Below are 13274 nucleotides of genomic sequence, written 5' to 3'. Positions count from 1 at the left end.
TGTAATCAAGCTCAATTACAAAGAGTTGGAATCAGGCCAAGAAAATCAATTTAAAAAACTCAAGAAAAAGTTTAATTTGGAAAAAAAAAATCAGATCAGTTCACGGTTTGGTTTAAACCTGGTCTGATTCACCTATGGCTTATAAGTTCACGTCTGGTTTAAAAGGGGATCCAATTCAATGCAGCAAGGGGAGCTCGGTCAATTGCGCTTAGGTTTTCTTCTCTCTCAGAAATTGTGAGCATTGTAGCTTCTCGCTCGCGATTCCAGCTGAGCTCTCTTCTTCACATTCCCTTCTCCACCGTCTCCTTCCCTTCCCCATTGGCAACAAAGTAACGGCGGGTAATCACGACGGTTGACGAGCACCGACGAGCTGCAAGAGAACTTAGTGAGTGGTTAGCTCTGGTGAGAGACTTCTTCACCCTCGCCAATTGCATATCGATCGCCGTGAGTGGATCAGCTCCAGCAAGTGGCGGTCGGCGGTATCTCACCCAATAGGGACGCCCTCCGACAGTGGTCAACTCCGGGCGAGTTCACTATCCCTTCACACCCACCGAAGCTTTGCAGGGTTAGACTTCTCATGGGCGTGATCGGGGCGTAAGGAAGCAGGTTAGGTTAATCAAGTCATAAGAAGCAAGGAAGGCAACCATATCCAAGGATATGAGGCCGACAAACCTCAGCCCCTGTCCCTGGTAGGTTACCTGGTCAATCCTGGTCAATTCTTATGGAAAAATATTAAGTTCTCCGGCTCCCCCCTTTTTCGGCCCCCTCAACGCCGAGACAAGTCCCACTTCCGTTCGGGTCCGTGGCTTCATGATGATCCGAACTCCGCCACGACCAAGGTGCCGGGACACGGGCCTAACTAAAATTTCCCCTCGTCCGGGGTGCGAATGCCCCTTCAATTTCGCCTCAGGACCGGGATCCCTCTCGGTACGGCGATAACGCTTTTTGCCGAGCCGAACCCTACTTCGGCTGCTCCGAGCCGAAGCCCCCTTCGGCTCGGCATAGAACTCCACTTCGGTACTTTTACTTCACTCTCCATGTCCTATCAGAAAAGACGTATCCCATCTCTCCACTTCCCAAGGGCCACTCCGTCCTTCATTCGTTATGATTGTGCCCCATACCTTCCCGCACGTCTCTCATGAGTGGGAAAGGGACACGTGCCTGATGTGACGTCTCCTTTAATGCAAGTCAGCAAGGGGACATGCTCGCCTGTGGCACCATCCCTCTGGTTGTGTCCCCTTTAACGCACCTCCGTACGTTTTCATAACGGTGAGGGAACCCCTTTCACATCAAGGATGAGACGTAACATTTTCCCCTCCCTTAAAAAGGTAAGCATCTTGCTGAAGAAGGTACGCAAGGAGAGCCCCAAGAATCCTTTTTTTCCATCGTCCACTTTTTCCTTCGGCAACTGCTAACTTAAGCATCGGAGTGGTCGCGCCAGGGAACCACCCCCTGGCCCTCCATCTCACGAGCTTCTCTCTTGCAGGGTATCTCCTTCGAGCCCCCTTCGTCAGCTCCAGCGAGGTACTGTAGAGGGAGTTAGCCGCTCGATCCGGAAGCCGATCTCAACAGGAATATATTTTGGCGCCGTCTGTGGGAACACAAACTGTCCTGCCTTGAGACATGCCGACGGATGATCAGCAGCCCCCTCCAGACCCACCTCGCCCTACCAACATGACACAGGAGGATCTTAACTGGGTGGTAGCCTCCGTCCTCCAGGCCCTGGAAAGAAACCAGCCAGGAGATCCTGCACCTCCCCCTGTCAATCCCGCTAGATCGGTCGTAACTCCTCCGGCCCCGTTGAGAGGACCCACATGTCGATTATTCACACCTATGGAGGAACCGCAGGTACCTGCTGGGCGTGTCCCTTTGGGCGCGGGGCATCAAGATACTTCCATGGAGTCTGTGACGAACCAAGTGCCCCGAGACCCTCTCAAGGGAAAGGCCCCCATGACAACAGGAGGTAGGGGGACCAATAAGTCCCCTTTCATTCGACGTATCCTGGAGGAGGAAGTGCCTCGTCACTTCCGTGCCCCCCAGTTCTCCGATTACACTGGGACTACAGACCCAGAAGACCACGTTGGGCGTTTCGAAAATGCCGCTTCCCTCCATCAGTATACCGACGCCATTAGGTGTCGGGTATTCTCAACCACTTTCTCGGGATCAGCACTTAGGTGGTTCAGTCGGTTGCCTCCAGCCTCCATCAATTCCTTCGACGATTTCAAAGAGATGTTCGTGCGTCATTTCTCCACCAGTCGCACTTATTGTAAGACTACAATGGACCTCTTCACTACCAAGCAAAGGCCCCAGGAGTCTTTGAAGGATTTCGTACGCCGTTTCAATCGAGTGGCGCAAGATGTGCCAGATGCCACTTCAGAAGTTTTGGTGGGCGCCTTTTCGCAAGGCCTCAGAGAAGGAGATTTTTTCCGGTCCCTGATCAAGAAGCCACCTACCAACTATGACGCCCTCCAGAGCCGGGCGGTCAAATACATTCATGTGGAGGAAGCTCAATCCTCCCGCAGCAAGGAAAAGGATTCCCCTCATACATATGGTCCCAGCCGGAACCCGTCGGCTGTTCCCCGAGCGGAACCGCGACTGCCTCCGCGACTGAAAAGGAAACCTGATATTGACCGGCCCGCTGCGCCGGGAGGGCCTAGTACCCGGGCCATCCATGTTGTGACTAACCACCCGGGACAGGCCAGAAGGAATCGCCGATGGTTACCTCGGTTCTGCACTTTTCACAATACTCAAGGCCATGATCTCAGTGAGTGTTACCAGTACGCTCGTGAGTTGCGGCGAGAGGCTGAGCAGCAGGTGCCGGTAACAACCGCGCCCCGAACACAACGAACGCCGCCCCGGCAGCCACGCCGAGAAACGCGGCCACCTTCTCCTCGAATGTCTCACCCCCGCAAGCGTTCTCCTAGACGGTCCGTACCGCCCCCGCGGCAATCTGGACCACGAAACCAGGAGAGCCCCCGCCGGCGTGATGCCCCAGAAGACAATCAGGACAAGGCCCCTGTCGGGTGCATCGATATGATTGTTGCAGGAGCCACCGATGGGGATTCACATCAAGCCCGTAAGGCGCATAGTCGGCGACTCGACGTCTGCGGGGTGAGCCAAAGTCCGCCTATGGACGGGCCAGTCATTTCTTTCGGGCCCCAAGATTTGGAAGGTATCGAGGCACCTCATGACGACACCTTGGTCGTTCGCGCTACCGTAGCCAATTATGATATTGGTCGGGTGTTCATCGACACTGGTAGCTCTGTCAATGTTTTGTTTCAGAAGACCTTTAAGCAGATGGAGATTGACGAAGATAGTTTGGAGCCCTTGCTTACCCCTCTCTTCGGATTTACTGGGAATAGAGTCCAACCCCTGAGGCAGATCATTCTGCCGCTTTCACTGGGAGCACCACCTCTGATACGAACTCGGCGCATCCTCTTCGTTGTCGTTGACGCTTCTTCCTCCTACAACATCATACTGGGGAGGCCCACGCTAAGCGCCTTCTCCGCCGTCGCCTCCCCCTACCACCAGAAGATAAAGTTCCCGATAGGTGATCAAGTGGGTGAGGTAAGAGGAGACCAACAGGTCTCCCGTCGATGCTACGTTGACATGGTCCGTGCAGACTCTCGAAAAGTTCAAAAAACAGCAGGGGGCGAAATCCAAATCATCTAAGAAGGCCCTTCCGCAAAGGACTTTGAAGGAAAAGAGCCTCTACAAGTTTGCCCGGACCGCGCCGAAACAATGGTTCAGGTAGCTTCTGACCTGTTGCCCAAGATGAAAGAAGAATTGTGTACTTGCCTCTTTCAAAACCGAGACGTCTTCGCCTGGACGCGAGAGGACTTCACCAGCATTTCCCCGTCCGTAGCCGTTCACCGTCTCAACATCGCGCCCGACGCTTATCCTGTGAAACAGAAACGAAGACACTTCGGCCCAGAACAGAACAAGGTCATTCGAGTAGAAGTCCAGAAACTCCTAGCAGCTGGACATATCAAGGAGGTACAGTTCCCTACATGGTTATCTAACGTCGTACTTGTGCCGAAACCAGGTAACAGGTGGCGAGTCTGCGTGGATTTCCGGGATCTCAACAAGGCATGCCCTAAAGATTGCTACCCCTTACCAAGGATCGACCAGATGGTGGACTCTACGGCAGGGTATGAGTATATATGTATGCTGGATGCCTATCAGGGCTACCATCAAATACCTCTTGATGTAAACAACCAAGACAAGGTCAGTTTTATAACAGCCGATGGCGTTCGGCAGAGAGAAGCTTCCCCTTCTTCAAGGTATTGAAGAAAGCTCAGCGGTTTCATTGGAATGCTGAGTGCGATCGAGCCTTTGAAGAGCTCAAGAATTATCTCAGCCAGTTGCCTCGACTCGCCAAAGCTCTCCCCGTCGAGCCGCTGTGGATGTATCTCTCAGCTACTGAAGTGGCTGTCAGTTCGGTATTAGTTAAAGAAGAAGAGAAGAGCCAACATCCCATCTATTTCTTCAGTCGCCGCTTGAAAGACGCCGAAACAAGGTACACCAACTTAGAAAAATTAGCATGGGCCGTTGTACTAACAGCTCGCCGCCTCCGTCCATATTTCCTATCGCATCCGATTACAGTGTTGACAAATAGTAATTTGGGAGGATACTCACTCAACCAGAAGCTTCAGGGAGACTCATCAAATGGACCGTAGAGCTGGGTGAGTATGACATCCGATACGAGCCTCGCGCGGCTATTAAAGCACAAGCCTTGGCGGATTTTTTGTCCGAAATATCGAGAGAAGAAGCGGAGGAAGAATGGAAGGTTTATGTGGATGGAGCTTCTAACAAACAGGGAAGCGGGGTGGGCGTGTTGCTACTTGCGCCCACCGGGGAAGAGGTCCGACTCGCCATTCGGCTCGGCTTCAAAGCCTCTAATAACGAAGCTGAATATGAAGCTGCCTTAGTTGGACTTCAAGCGGCTAGACGGATGGGAGCTACCCGAATATCACTCTACTCCGACTCCCAGCTTGTATCACAACAAGTGGAAGGAAGTTGTGAAATCAAGAACGACCGCTACGAAAATATGCAGAGGCTTTCCGAAGGATAAGAGCAGAATTCCAAGCAGTTTCCTCGAAGATCCCCCGTTCCAAAAACCTTAAGGCTAACGAGCTGGCAAAATTGGCCAGCTCTCTCTCCGATCCGGACAGATGACACGACCACCACGCATATTGCTGCGGTAGCCCAGATAGACCAACTTCCTGCAACCGAAAAGGAAGATTGGCGCACGCCTATTCGAGTCTTCCTGGAGACCGAAACTACGCCAGTAAATCCGGACCAAGCCCGCCTGCTGAAGAGGAGAGCTTCGCGTTTCACTCTGATCGAGGATCAATTATATCGGAGATCCTTTTCCAAACCCTTACTCAAATGCTTGGGGCCGGAAGATGCTGATTACGTGTTGAGAGAAGCCCACCTTGGCTGCTGTGGCGATCACCCCGGCAGTAGGTCCCTAGCCCGGAAAATCTTACTCGCCGGATACTTCTGGCCAACTTTGCAAAAGGATGCGACCGAGCTGGTGAACACTTGTGTTCATTGTCAAAAGTACCAGCCTTTCGGCAGGCGCCCAACTGAGCAGCTCAAAGCCGCCACTACCTCCTGCCCGTTTGACCAGTGGGGCCTGGATATAGTTGGACCATTGCCGATGGGGCCACAACAGAAGAAGTTCCTGTTGGTAGCCGTGGACTACTTTTCTAAATGGGTGGAAGCCGAAGCCTTATCCCGCATCACCGAAGGAGCCGTCATGAAGTTCTTGTGGGGAAACATCGTTTGTCGGTACGGTATCCCTTATCGCCTGGTATCGGATAACGGTAGGCAGTTTTCGGGGAAGAAGCTTCGAGAATGGTGTCAAGGACTCTCCATCCTACAAGCCTTTACATCTGTTGCTTATCCACAAGCTAACGGTCAGGCCGAAGTCATCAATCGGGAAATCATCAAGGGTTTGGAGAAGAAACTGGATCATGAAGGAGGTAGCTGGGTAGACGAACTTCCTTCTGTTCTGTGGTCATACCGTACCACTCCTCGAGAAAGTACAGGTATGACGCCTTTTCACTTGGTCTATGGTGGAGAAGCAGTGGTCCCTATAGAAGTAGGGGTCCAGTCATATCGGCGGCAACACTACGGCGAAGATAATGGGGACAAACGGCTCCTGGAACTGGATCTGGTCTCCGAGGCTAGAGACAAAGCCGCAACGCGACTAACGGCATATCGGCAACGAATGTGCTGCACTTATAATAAGAAAGTCATCTCACGCACCTTCCAAGTCGGCGACTTTGTATGGAAGCGCGCTAAGCCCGTCGGAGACGTCGGTAAATTGGAACCACCATGGGAAGGACCGTACCGGATCACCAAAAAGACAAGTACTGGCTCCTACTACCTTGCTGACGCTGCAGACAAGGAGCTGAAGAGGCCCTGGAATGTCTTATATTTGCGCCCCTATAGAATTTGAGGATGGCGGATCGTTTACCCCTTGTTAACTACCCCTTGTACTAGTGCACGTGGACATCACTAATGGCCAAATTTCTGTTTCAGGTCTTTCCAGGTTTTAAAACCATCTAGACCCTTCCTATAGATTCTGGTGATCTCGGATCACTAGCTCCATCGGCTCGGCTTTACTCCCTTCGGCTCGGACATAGCCAAGGTTGAGCACAATTCTGGTGATCTTGGATCACTAGCTCCATCGGCTTTACTCCCTTCGGTTCGGATATAGCCAAGGTTGAGCACAATAGGTTGAGCACAATTCTGGTGATCTCGGATCACTAGCTCCATCGGCTTTACTCCCTTCGGCTCGGACATAGCCAAGGTTGAGCACAATTCTGGTGATCTCGGATCACTAGCTCCATCGGCTTTACTCCCTTCGGCTCGGACATAGCCAAGGTTGAGCACAATTCTGGTGATCTCGGATCACTAGCTCCATCGGCTTTACTCCCTTCGGCTCAGACATAGCCAAGGTTGAGCACAATTCTGGTGATCTCGGATCACTAGCTTATCGGCTTTACTCCCTTCGGCTCGGACATAGCCAAGGTTGAGCACAATTCTGGTGATCTCGGATCACCAGCTCCATCGTTCTCCCTTCGGCTTTACTTCCTTTCAGCTCCATCGGACAGAGCCAAAATTGAGCACGCCACTAAGTCGTTACTCTCCCAAAAGTATATAGGGGATGAGGTCAAAGAGGTGAAACCTCCTGTCTTGCCCGGCCTGCCCAGGTACTTTCGTCACACATGGTAAGTGAGTGCACCATGTCGCCACGATATCGCACTGATAGCGGGCTCGGGCAGTCATCTTCCCTAGGCGCACAGGCTTGGTCATTATAGCCTCCAGGGAATACTTAAAAGGCACATTGATCATAATCCTTTGGTTCCTTTAGCATGGCACGACATAGCCCGCTTCGGAATCCCCAACACTGTCACGGGTTGACACTTTTCCGACTTAGGCCTCACACTTCCTTTCAAAGGGTAGTGGTCATATTAGGCTATTCATCTACGCGCAAGAAAATAAAGGCTACACTCGCCACAATTTCGAAAAACAACTACGTTGTGCTCACAAAAACGGAAGGAGCAAGAGATGTGCCGGTCCAAAAGAACGGTACCAACCAGAATATCACCAAAAGGCATCAGCAAGTCCACAGTGCAAGTTTTACTACAAGCCCATACAGGGTTCAAGACTACGTCATTTACCTCTTCCCCTTCCCTTTCCCTTTGCTAGTCCCGGATTGCTTAGGCCGAGGTGCGGTACGGTCCGGCTCCGGTATGGCTTTCCATACCTCTTGGGGGTTTAGTTGAGCCAAAGCCGCCAAAGGAAGGGCCACACCCGCTTGCTTGAGCTGCCTGATGGCACCTTCAAAGCCACAATGGAATACCTTGGCAGCTCTCTCTAGAAAGTGATCGTTATACTCCTCGGAAGCTAGCCAATCAGTCCTAGCCGCATCAAGCCGGCCTTCTTCATCTAATTTGTAGGCCGCGAGCTCATTGCGGGCGGTGGCCGAGACGTCTTCCATCACCCTGGCCGCTGCTGTCAAGTCAGATATCTGCTTCTTTAACCGAGCCGATTCCTCTGTCAGCTCGGCAACCTGTTTTTTCAGCTCCTTCCTCTCGTCTTCAGTGAACTCCAAATCGGCACGCGCCTCGGCCAAGAGGTTTTCCAGATCATGTATTTTAGCACCCCGGCTGGCCGTTTGAAATTCTTGGTCAAGCAAGCGTTCAGTCTTTTGCTTTACCTCTCCCTCCAGATCCTGCACTTGGGCACGGGCTTCCTGTAGCTCCCGCTCCAGATTCTCCACCAAATTCTCGGCAGTAGCCTGCTGGGCTTTAGCCAGGCTCATTTGTTGTCGATACTGTTCTGCCGCGGCTTGGGCCGAGAGGAGCTCCTTGGCCAATGCCGCCTCCTTGGCCTGAAGAGCGACCACTTGCTCCTCCAGAGCAGGAGCCTGTTGAGCTTTAGCCAAACTCAGTTGTTGCCGACATTGTTCTGCTACAGCCCGCGCCGATAGGAGTTCGGTGGTCAACGCTGTCTCCTTGGCTTGCATGGTGGCCACCCGCTCCTCTAATGAACGGAGATCTTGGTAGAGGCCGGGCAGCCGGGCCTGTACCTCCAAGATCTCTGCCAGGGACTGTGACATACGCCAGGGGGTGAGCCATACCTTGCTCAATCAGGACAAACAATTAAAAGGAGCTTACCCGAAACGCGCCATAGGCCGTGCGGCTCATCATGTCAGACGTCGACAGGAGGGAATAATAGTGAGATCCTCGAATGGCGCGGACTTGTTGGAAAGTCTCGTTCAGTTGATCTCGCCGAAGGGGGGCATCTGCTGGAAGAGGAGGCAAAGACACCTCATCGGGGGGGAACCCTACTCCCGTAGGGGCTCCCGAAGAACTTCGGGAGTAACTCTCCCTCCGGTGTGCAGCTGGGAGGGAAGTAGAGGGGCCCGCGGCATGGCTAGTCGCTTTCTCTGAATTGGAGCCGGGGACTGGGACGGAGTCGGCCCTCCGGGAGCCCCCGTCAGAATATCGGATGCATGAGGCCCCTCAGGAGCTAACGCTTCACCAAATCTCTCCCGGAGCATCGACAGGCGTATGAGTTGGGGGAACAAAGGGAAGTTCGTCCTCCACGGAGATCACCAGCACCTCTTCTCCAGGAATTACCTCCGAAGGCATCCTTCGCGTCTCTCCGAGAGTCGTCTCTGGCAGAATATCTGCCGCGGCCGATGAAGTTCGGGTGGTCGGCGCGGTTTCCGATGCGGAGACTAGCTCGTCAGCCGGGAGGACTTGGGTTATTGCCAAGGCGTCCATATCACTCTCCACCTCCACTGCCGACTGGGTGGCCACTGCTGCTCCCTCAGCAGACTCTGTTGGTGCTACAGGTTGGCCTGCTCGTCTACTCGATTCTGTGCCCGGAATAGACTGCGTTGCCTTCGGGGAGGGTGATTGTTCTTTCCGCTTAGATGGAGTTGATGGATCAGGTCGCGCCTTCTTTTTCATTTTCCCCTCCCCAGGGGCAGAGGGGCGCTTCTTGGAAACCGCCCCCTCAGGCGGCTCAGTAATAGTTATGCCCCTAGACGACGAAGCCTTCTTACGCCGCTCCTCTTCACGGCGCTGCGGTAATAGGGCTGTTGATGGGCGTCTAGTTTCGGAGGCAGGAGCCGCCGAACGGCTACCTGCTGAATCGGCCGGAGCGGGAGCCTCTTCGGAGGGTTCCGGATCGGCTAACGGCTCGAAAGTCGCCCGGTCCCACTTGATAAACTTGTTCATCGAGGCGGCAAGCCAAAGATCCTCTGCAAAATACCCAAACACACATAAAATCAGCTATTTAATAAATTAAGACACGCAGCATGTCTTACCCAGCGGCTGCGATAGCTTTGTAGCTACCGGGCTCAGGCCCGCCCGGAAAAGTAAGCCTTCCTCGCCAATCAGCCGCTCGACGCGAAATTGCAGGCCCTCCCATGCCCTTGAAACCTGCGAGTAATCTGTGCTCGTCTTGTAATCTCGCAGCCGAGGTAGTGGAGGAAGCTCATACTGCCATGCGGGCGAACGGAGCGGAGTAGGAAAACTAACGAAAAAGAAGTTGTCCTTCCAGTGCTTAATGGAAGAAGGGAATTTAGCCAGGGGATTCAACCCCCGTGTGCAAAAATAGAAAACTCCCTCCTCCTTCATCCTAGGAAAGAAGAAGGAATGGAAGACGGTGGGGTTCAGTCGGACCCCATAAACTTTACATATTATGACTAAACCACAGAGGAGGCGGAAGGAATTGGGGGCTAGCTGATTCACAGGGATCCCAAAATACTCGGCGATTCTTACGAACAACTCGGGGATCGGGAACCGAAGACCTCCCTCTAGTTGGCCTAGAAAAAACGTGCGGTAACCCTCAGGGGGAGAATGGGGGCGCTGATGGTCCTCAGGAACCTTAATCCCGAAAGAGGGAGGAATCTCATACTTAAGACGAATGGCTGACCGGGAATCCTCGTCAAAAACCGATTTCATCGACTCGAACCAGGGAGTTTTAACCTCGGAGGCCATCCCTCTTCGCTAATGGGACACGCTATCAAGAAAATGCAGGATGAAAAACAGCGAGAGAAGGGGCTTACACGGGCGGGTCGCAGGAACGAAGAGAAGGGAATCGAAGGAGACGGCGCAACCAGCAAATACCGTAAGCAAAGAGCAAACGACGCACGGGTTGCACAGCTATCTAAACCCCGCACCTATATACGTAAACCCTATTCAACCTCCGCCGTCTGATCAGACGAAGGTGAAAAGGCGGGATGCAGCCATCGCCGTTGGATGGCGTGATGACCGCCTTTCCTCGGATTGACAAGATGACGTCATAAGGGTTCTTTGAGAGAACCAGCGCCATAATGACTTTCTTAATTATCCGCTTCGGATAGCGTCGCCACCTCAATCCACGCGCGAGTTGCACTTGCACCCCACAGCGCCGATAAGACCTCCAATAAGGGGACGACACATAATCGCAAAGTTCAATATTCGGATTATTTTACCCGGCTAGCTGGACCTGAGCGTGACCTGGTTTGACCTGAGCGTGACCTGGTTTGACCTAACCTCGGCGTAGACTCGGGACCGCCCCCAGCGGTGCATACGGACCGTCCCCAAACCCAGTGTCCGACCCGACCACTTGTCCAAGAAACCCATGGGAGACACCCAACATGCTACGGCGCAAGATTTCTTAATAAGAAAAGACGGTTACATTGATGTTTACATCTCGGACATTAATAAGAAAAGACCCAGGGCGAAAATTATTTTTCCGCAGGAGTGCCGTTGGACAACCTCTGAACAGAAGACTGCGCAAACTCTATCTCCTCCTTCATCCTCTGCAGTAAGTTAAGAGATGAAAACATGGATCCTTGTACATGGCTTGCAACGACCTCATCTCGGATTTCCCTAACCCTAATGATCTCCTGAAGTCTCTGGATCTCCAGCTTGGCTCGTACTAACTCCTCCTCAGCGTTTTTCAACCGTTCTTCGGCTACTTGGGCCCGGTAGAGGGACACCTGCACACGTGTTTCCAGTTCCTCCGACTGATTAGAGGAAGTCGCAGATCCCGCCGTCGATCCGCTACCAGCGCTTTCCATAGCCGTCACTTCGCCCGAAAGCCGCTTCTCGCAAAGCTGATACCTGAAAAAGATAACCAGAGGATGTCTTAGACACCGGTATTTGTAGCCCGCGTCTAAAGAACTGGAAGGGTCCGATAACGCTCCGGGAGCGACACGCATCCCCAAAGAGAAGACGAAAAGGTGTTTGCACATCCATCTAGGAGGATCCGCCACTTCAGAAGGCAATAAGTGATTACCTTGCTTTTCGCTGATAACGCCTGCAGGAATGGCGATTCGTATCCCAATAATACTGGACATTATGGCGAAATCGGCGTGCTCATCCATGCCTATCGCTGACACAGCCACGTGGGCTACGCAACGTGGGTTACGGCTTAGTTGCCTCACTCAATGCCCATGGAATTGCCTACACACTTGGTTCGACATTGATGGAACCCGAAGGCCGCTCATGAAGGCTCTGATCCCACCAACTCCCCTCTCCTTCCGATCACACGAAGGGAGGGAACTGGAAGAAGGTGCGGCCGTCTAGACAACTTCTCCGGGGAGATAAAGTCTTTAAATCCCGGAAACTGGTTCTCCCTCACCCACCTCTAGGTCGAGATCCTCACACCTCCCACGGCAAGAATATAAACGAGAGCCATGTTACAAAACAGAATAAAAAGCGTTTGTCATTCAAAGTACCCGGGGGGGGGGGGGGTATCTATAACAAAATACATCAGAAGAAGTTTTTAATCTTCGGAGGAGGAAGTCTCCCCGGGCAAGCTAGTAAACACGTGCGCCGCCTCGTCTACCGCCTCAGACAGTTTCTGGGAGTGGTACTGAACCGACGACAGGCAGGCCTCAGCATGTTCCCGGAGGGACATGTTACGCTGTTTCAGGTCCTGAACAACCCTTTTAAGATGATGCTTTTCCAGTTTCTCCAAGATCACCATCTCCTCTGCACGTTTGACCCTTCCCTCCGCCGCCTGAGCCCGCTCCTCGGACGCTTGGGCCCTTTCTTCGGCGGTCCGGGCCCTTTTTTCCGCTGCGTAGACTCTCCTTTCAGCCTCCTGGACTTGTAGGTGCAGCGCCCACGTGGAAGTCTCGGGCCCTTGATGAGAGCCCGGCGGGGTAATAGGTTCCCCCTCATCTGAGCTGGTCCAGCTAACTTCACTATCCATGACAGACGGGGCTGTAAAGAGACCGTCTGGGTGAAGAAAAGAAATAAGAGGAGTATAGGTGAGGATGGACCTTCTCCCCTTGCGGATATTTATATTCCCCTAACGGAGAGGAAGGAAACGGCAGGGGCTGGAGAGGCAACGCTTTTCGGAAAAGGCGCGCTCCCGTCGCTTCGATTACCCCCCAGCACGTCTTCATTAATGGCACCTTGGAAACAACAGTGACACGTCACCGGTACTCGCCGCCTTAGGGCGGCTGTAGCACCTGTCCTATTAGCTACACCGCCGGAGGCTGAGTATGATTAGACCCTTCGTAAACCAGGAGGGGTGGGACTTGTTCCCAGACATACCGCCCGGCCAACCGAATCCACATCAAGCGTTGAGTATTGTAGGGGGGATATTGCCCGTCGGCGTACGAAGAAAATCATTGAAATAACGCGCTGGAAGCACAGGTTGGAGACCAAATCTTTTCATATAGAAGTCATCCGTGCCACAAAAAACTAGTTCATGTTCTACAATCCTGCTGTTTGACAAAAAAG

The 13274-nt window shown here is 52.9% G+C and overlaps 2 protein-coding genes across 2 annotated transcripts; both read left to right on the top strand.

The window, feature by feature from the left end:
• The first annotated feature begins 1623 nt into the window (after positions 1–1623).
• LOC141829918 (uncharacterized) lies at positions 1624–3672 on the top strand. Its single transcript, XM_074717391.1, has one exon. The coding sequence runs from the start codon at positions 1624–1626 to the stop codon at positions 3670–3672; it is 2049 nt and encodes a 682-aa protein (XP_074573492.1).
• Positions 3673–3741: 69 nt separating this feature from the next.
• LOC141829917 (uncharacterized) lies at positions 3742–6469 on the top strand. The gene is made up of 4 exons (XM_074717390.1): positions 3742–4151; positions 4244–4519; positions 4630–5021; positions 5154–6469. Exons 1-4 carry the CDS (start codon positions 3742–3744, stop codon positions 6467–6469), a joined length of 2394 nt encoding a protein of 797 aa, XP_074573491.1.
• Positions 6470–13274: the final 6805 nt, after the last annotated feature.

Source organism: Curcuma longa, chromosome 5 (genome assembly GCF_044706935.1).
Source record: "Curcuma longa cultivar G26 ecotype Majalengka, Jawa Barat chromosome 5, ITB_CL_G26_1.1, whole genome shotgun sequence".
Taxonomy (NCBI): Eukaryota; Viridiplantae; Streptophyta; class Magnoliopsida; order Zingiberales; family Zingiberaceae; genus Curcuma; species Curcuma longa.
The sequence above is the reverse complement of the archived record's forward strand: the minus strand, read 5'-3'. Positions and strand labels throughout refer to the sequence as shown.

What these genes read in the sequence shown, in the direction of transcription:
- LOC141829917 (XM_074717390.1), top strand. Translation starts at nt 3,742, where the DNA reads ATGGTTCAGGTAGCTTCTGACCTGTTGCCCAAGATGAAAGAAGAATTG. An exon ending in ATGGTGGACTCTACGGCAGG is followed by an intron (nt 4,152 to 4,243) that starts GTATGAGTATAT and finishes GTTTTATAACAG; the next exon opens with CCGATGGCGTTCGGCAGAGA. An exon ending in TTGAAAGACGCCGAAACAAG is followed by an intron (nt 4,520 to 4,629) that starts GTACACCAACTT and finishes GTAATTTGGGAG; the next exon opens with GATACTCACTCAACCAGAAG.
- LOC141829918 (XM_074717391.1), top strand. Translation starts at nt 1,624, where the DNA reads ATGCCGACGGATGATCAGCAGCCCCCTCCAGACCCACCTCGCCCTACC.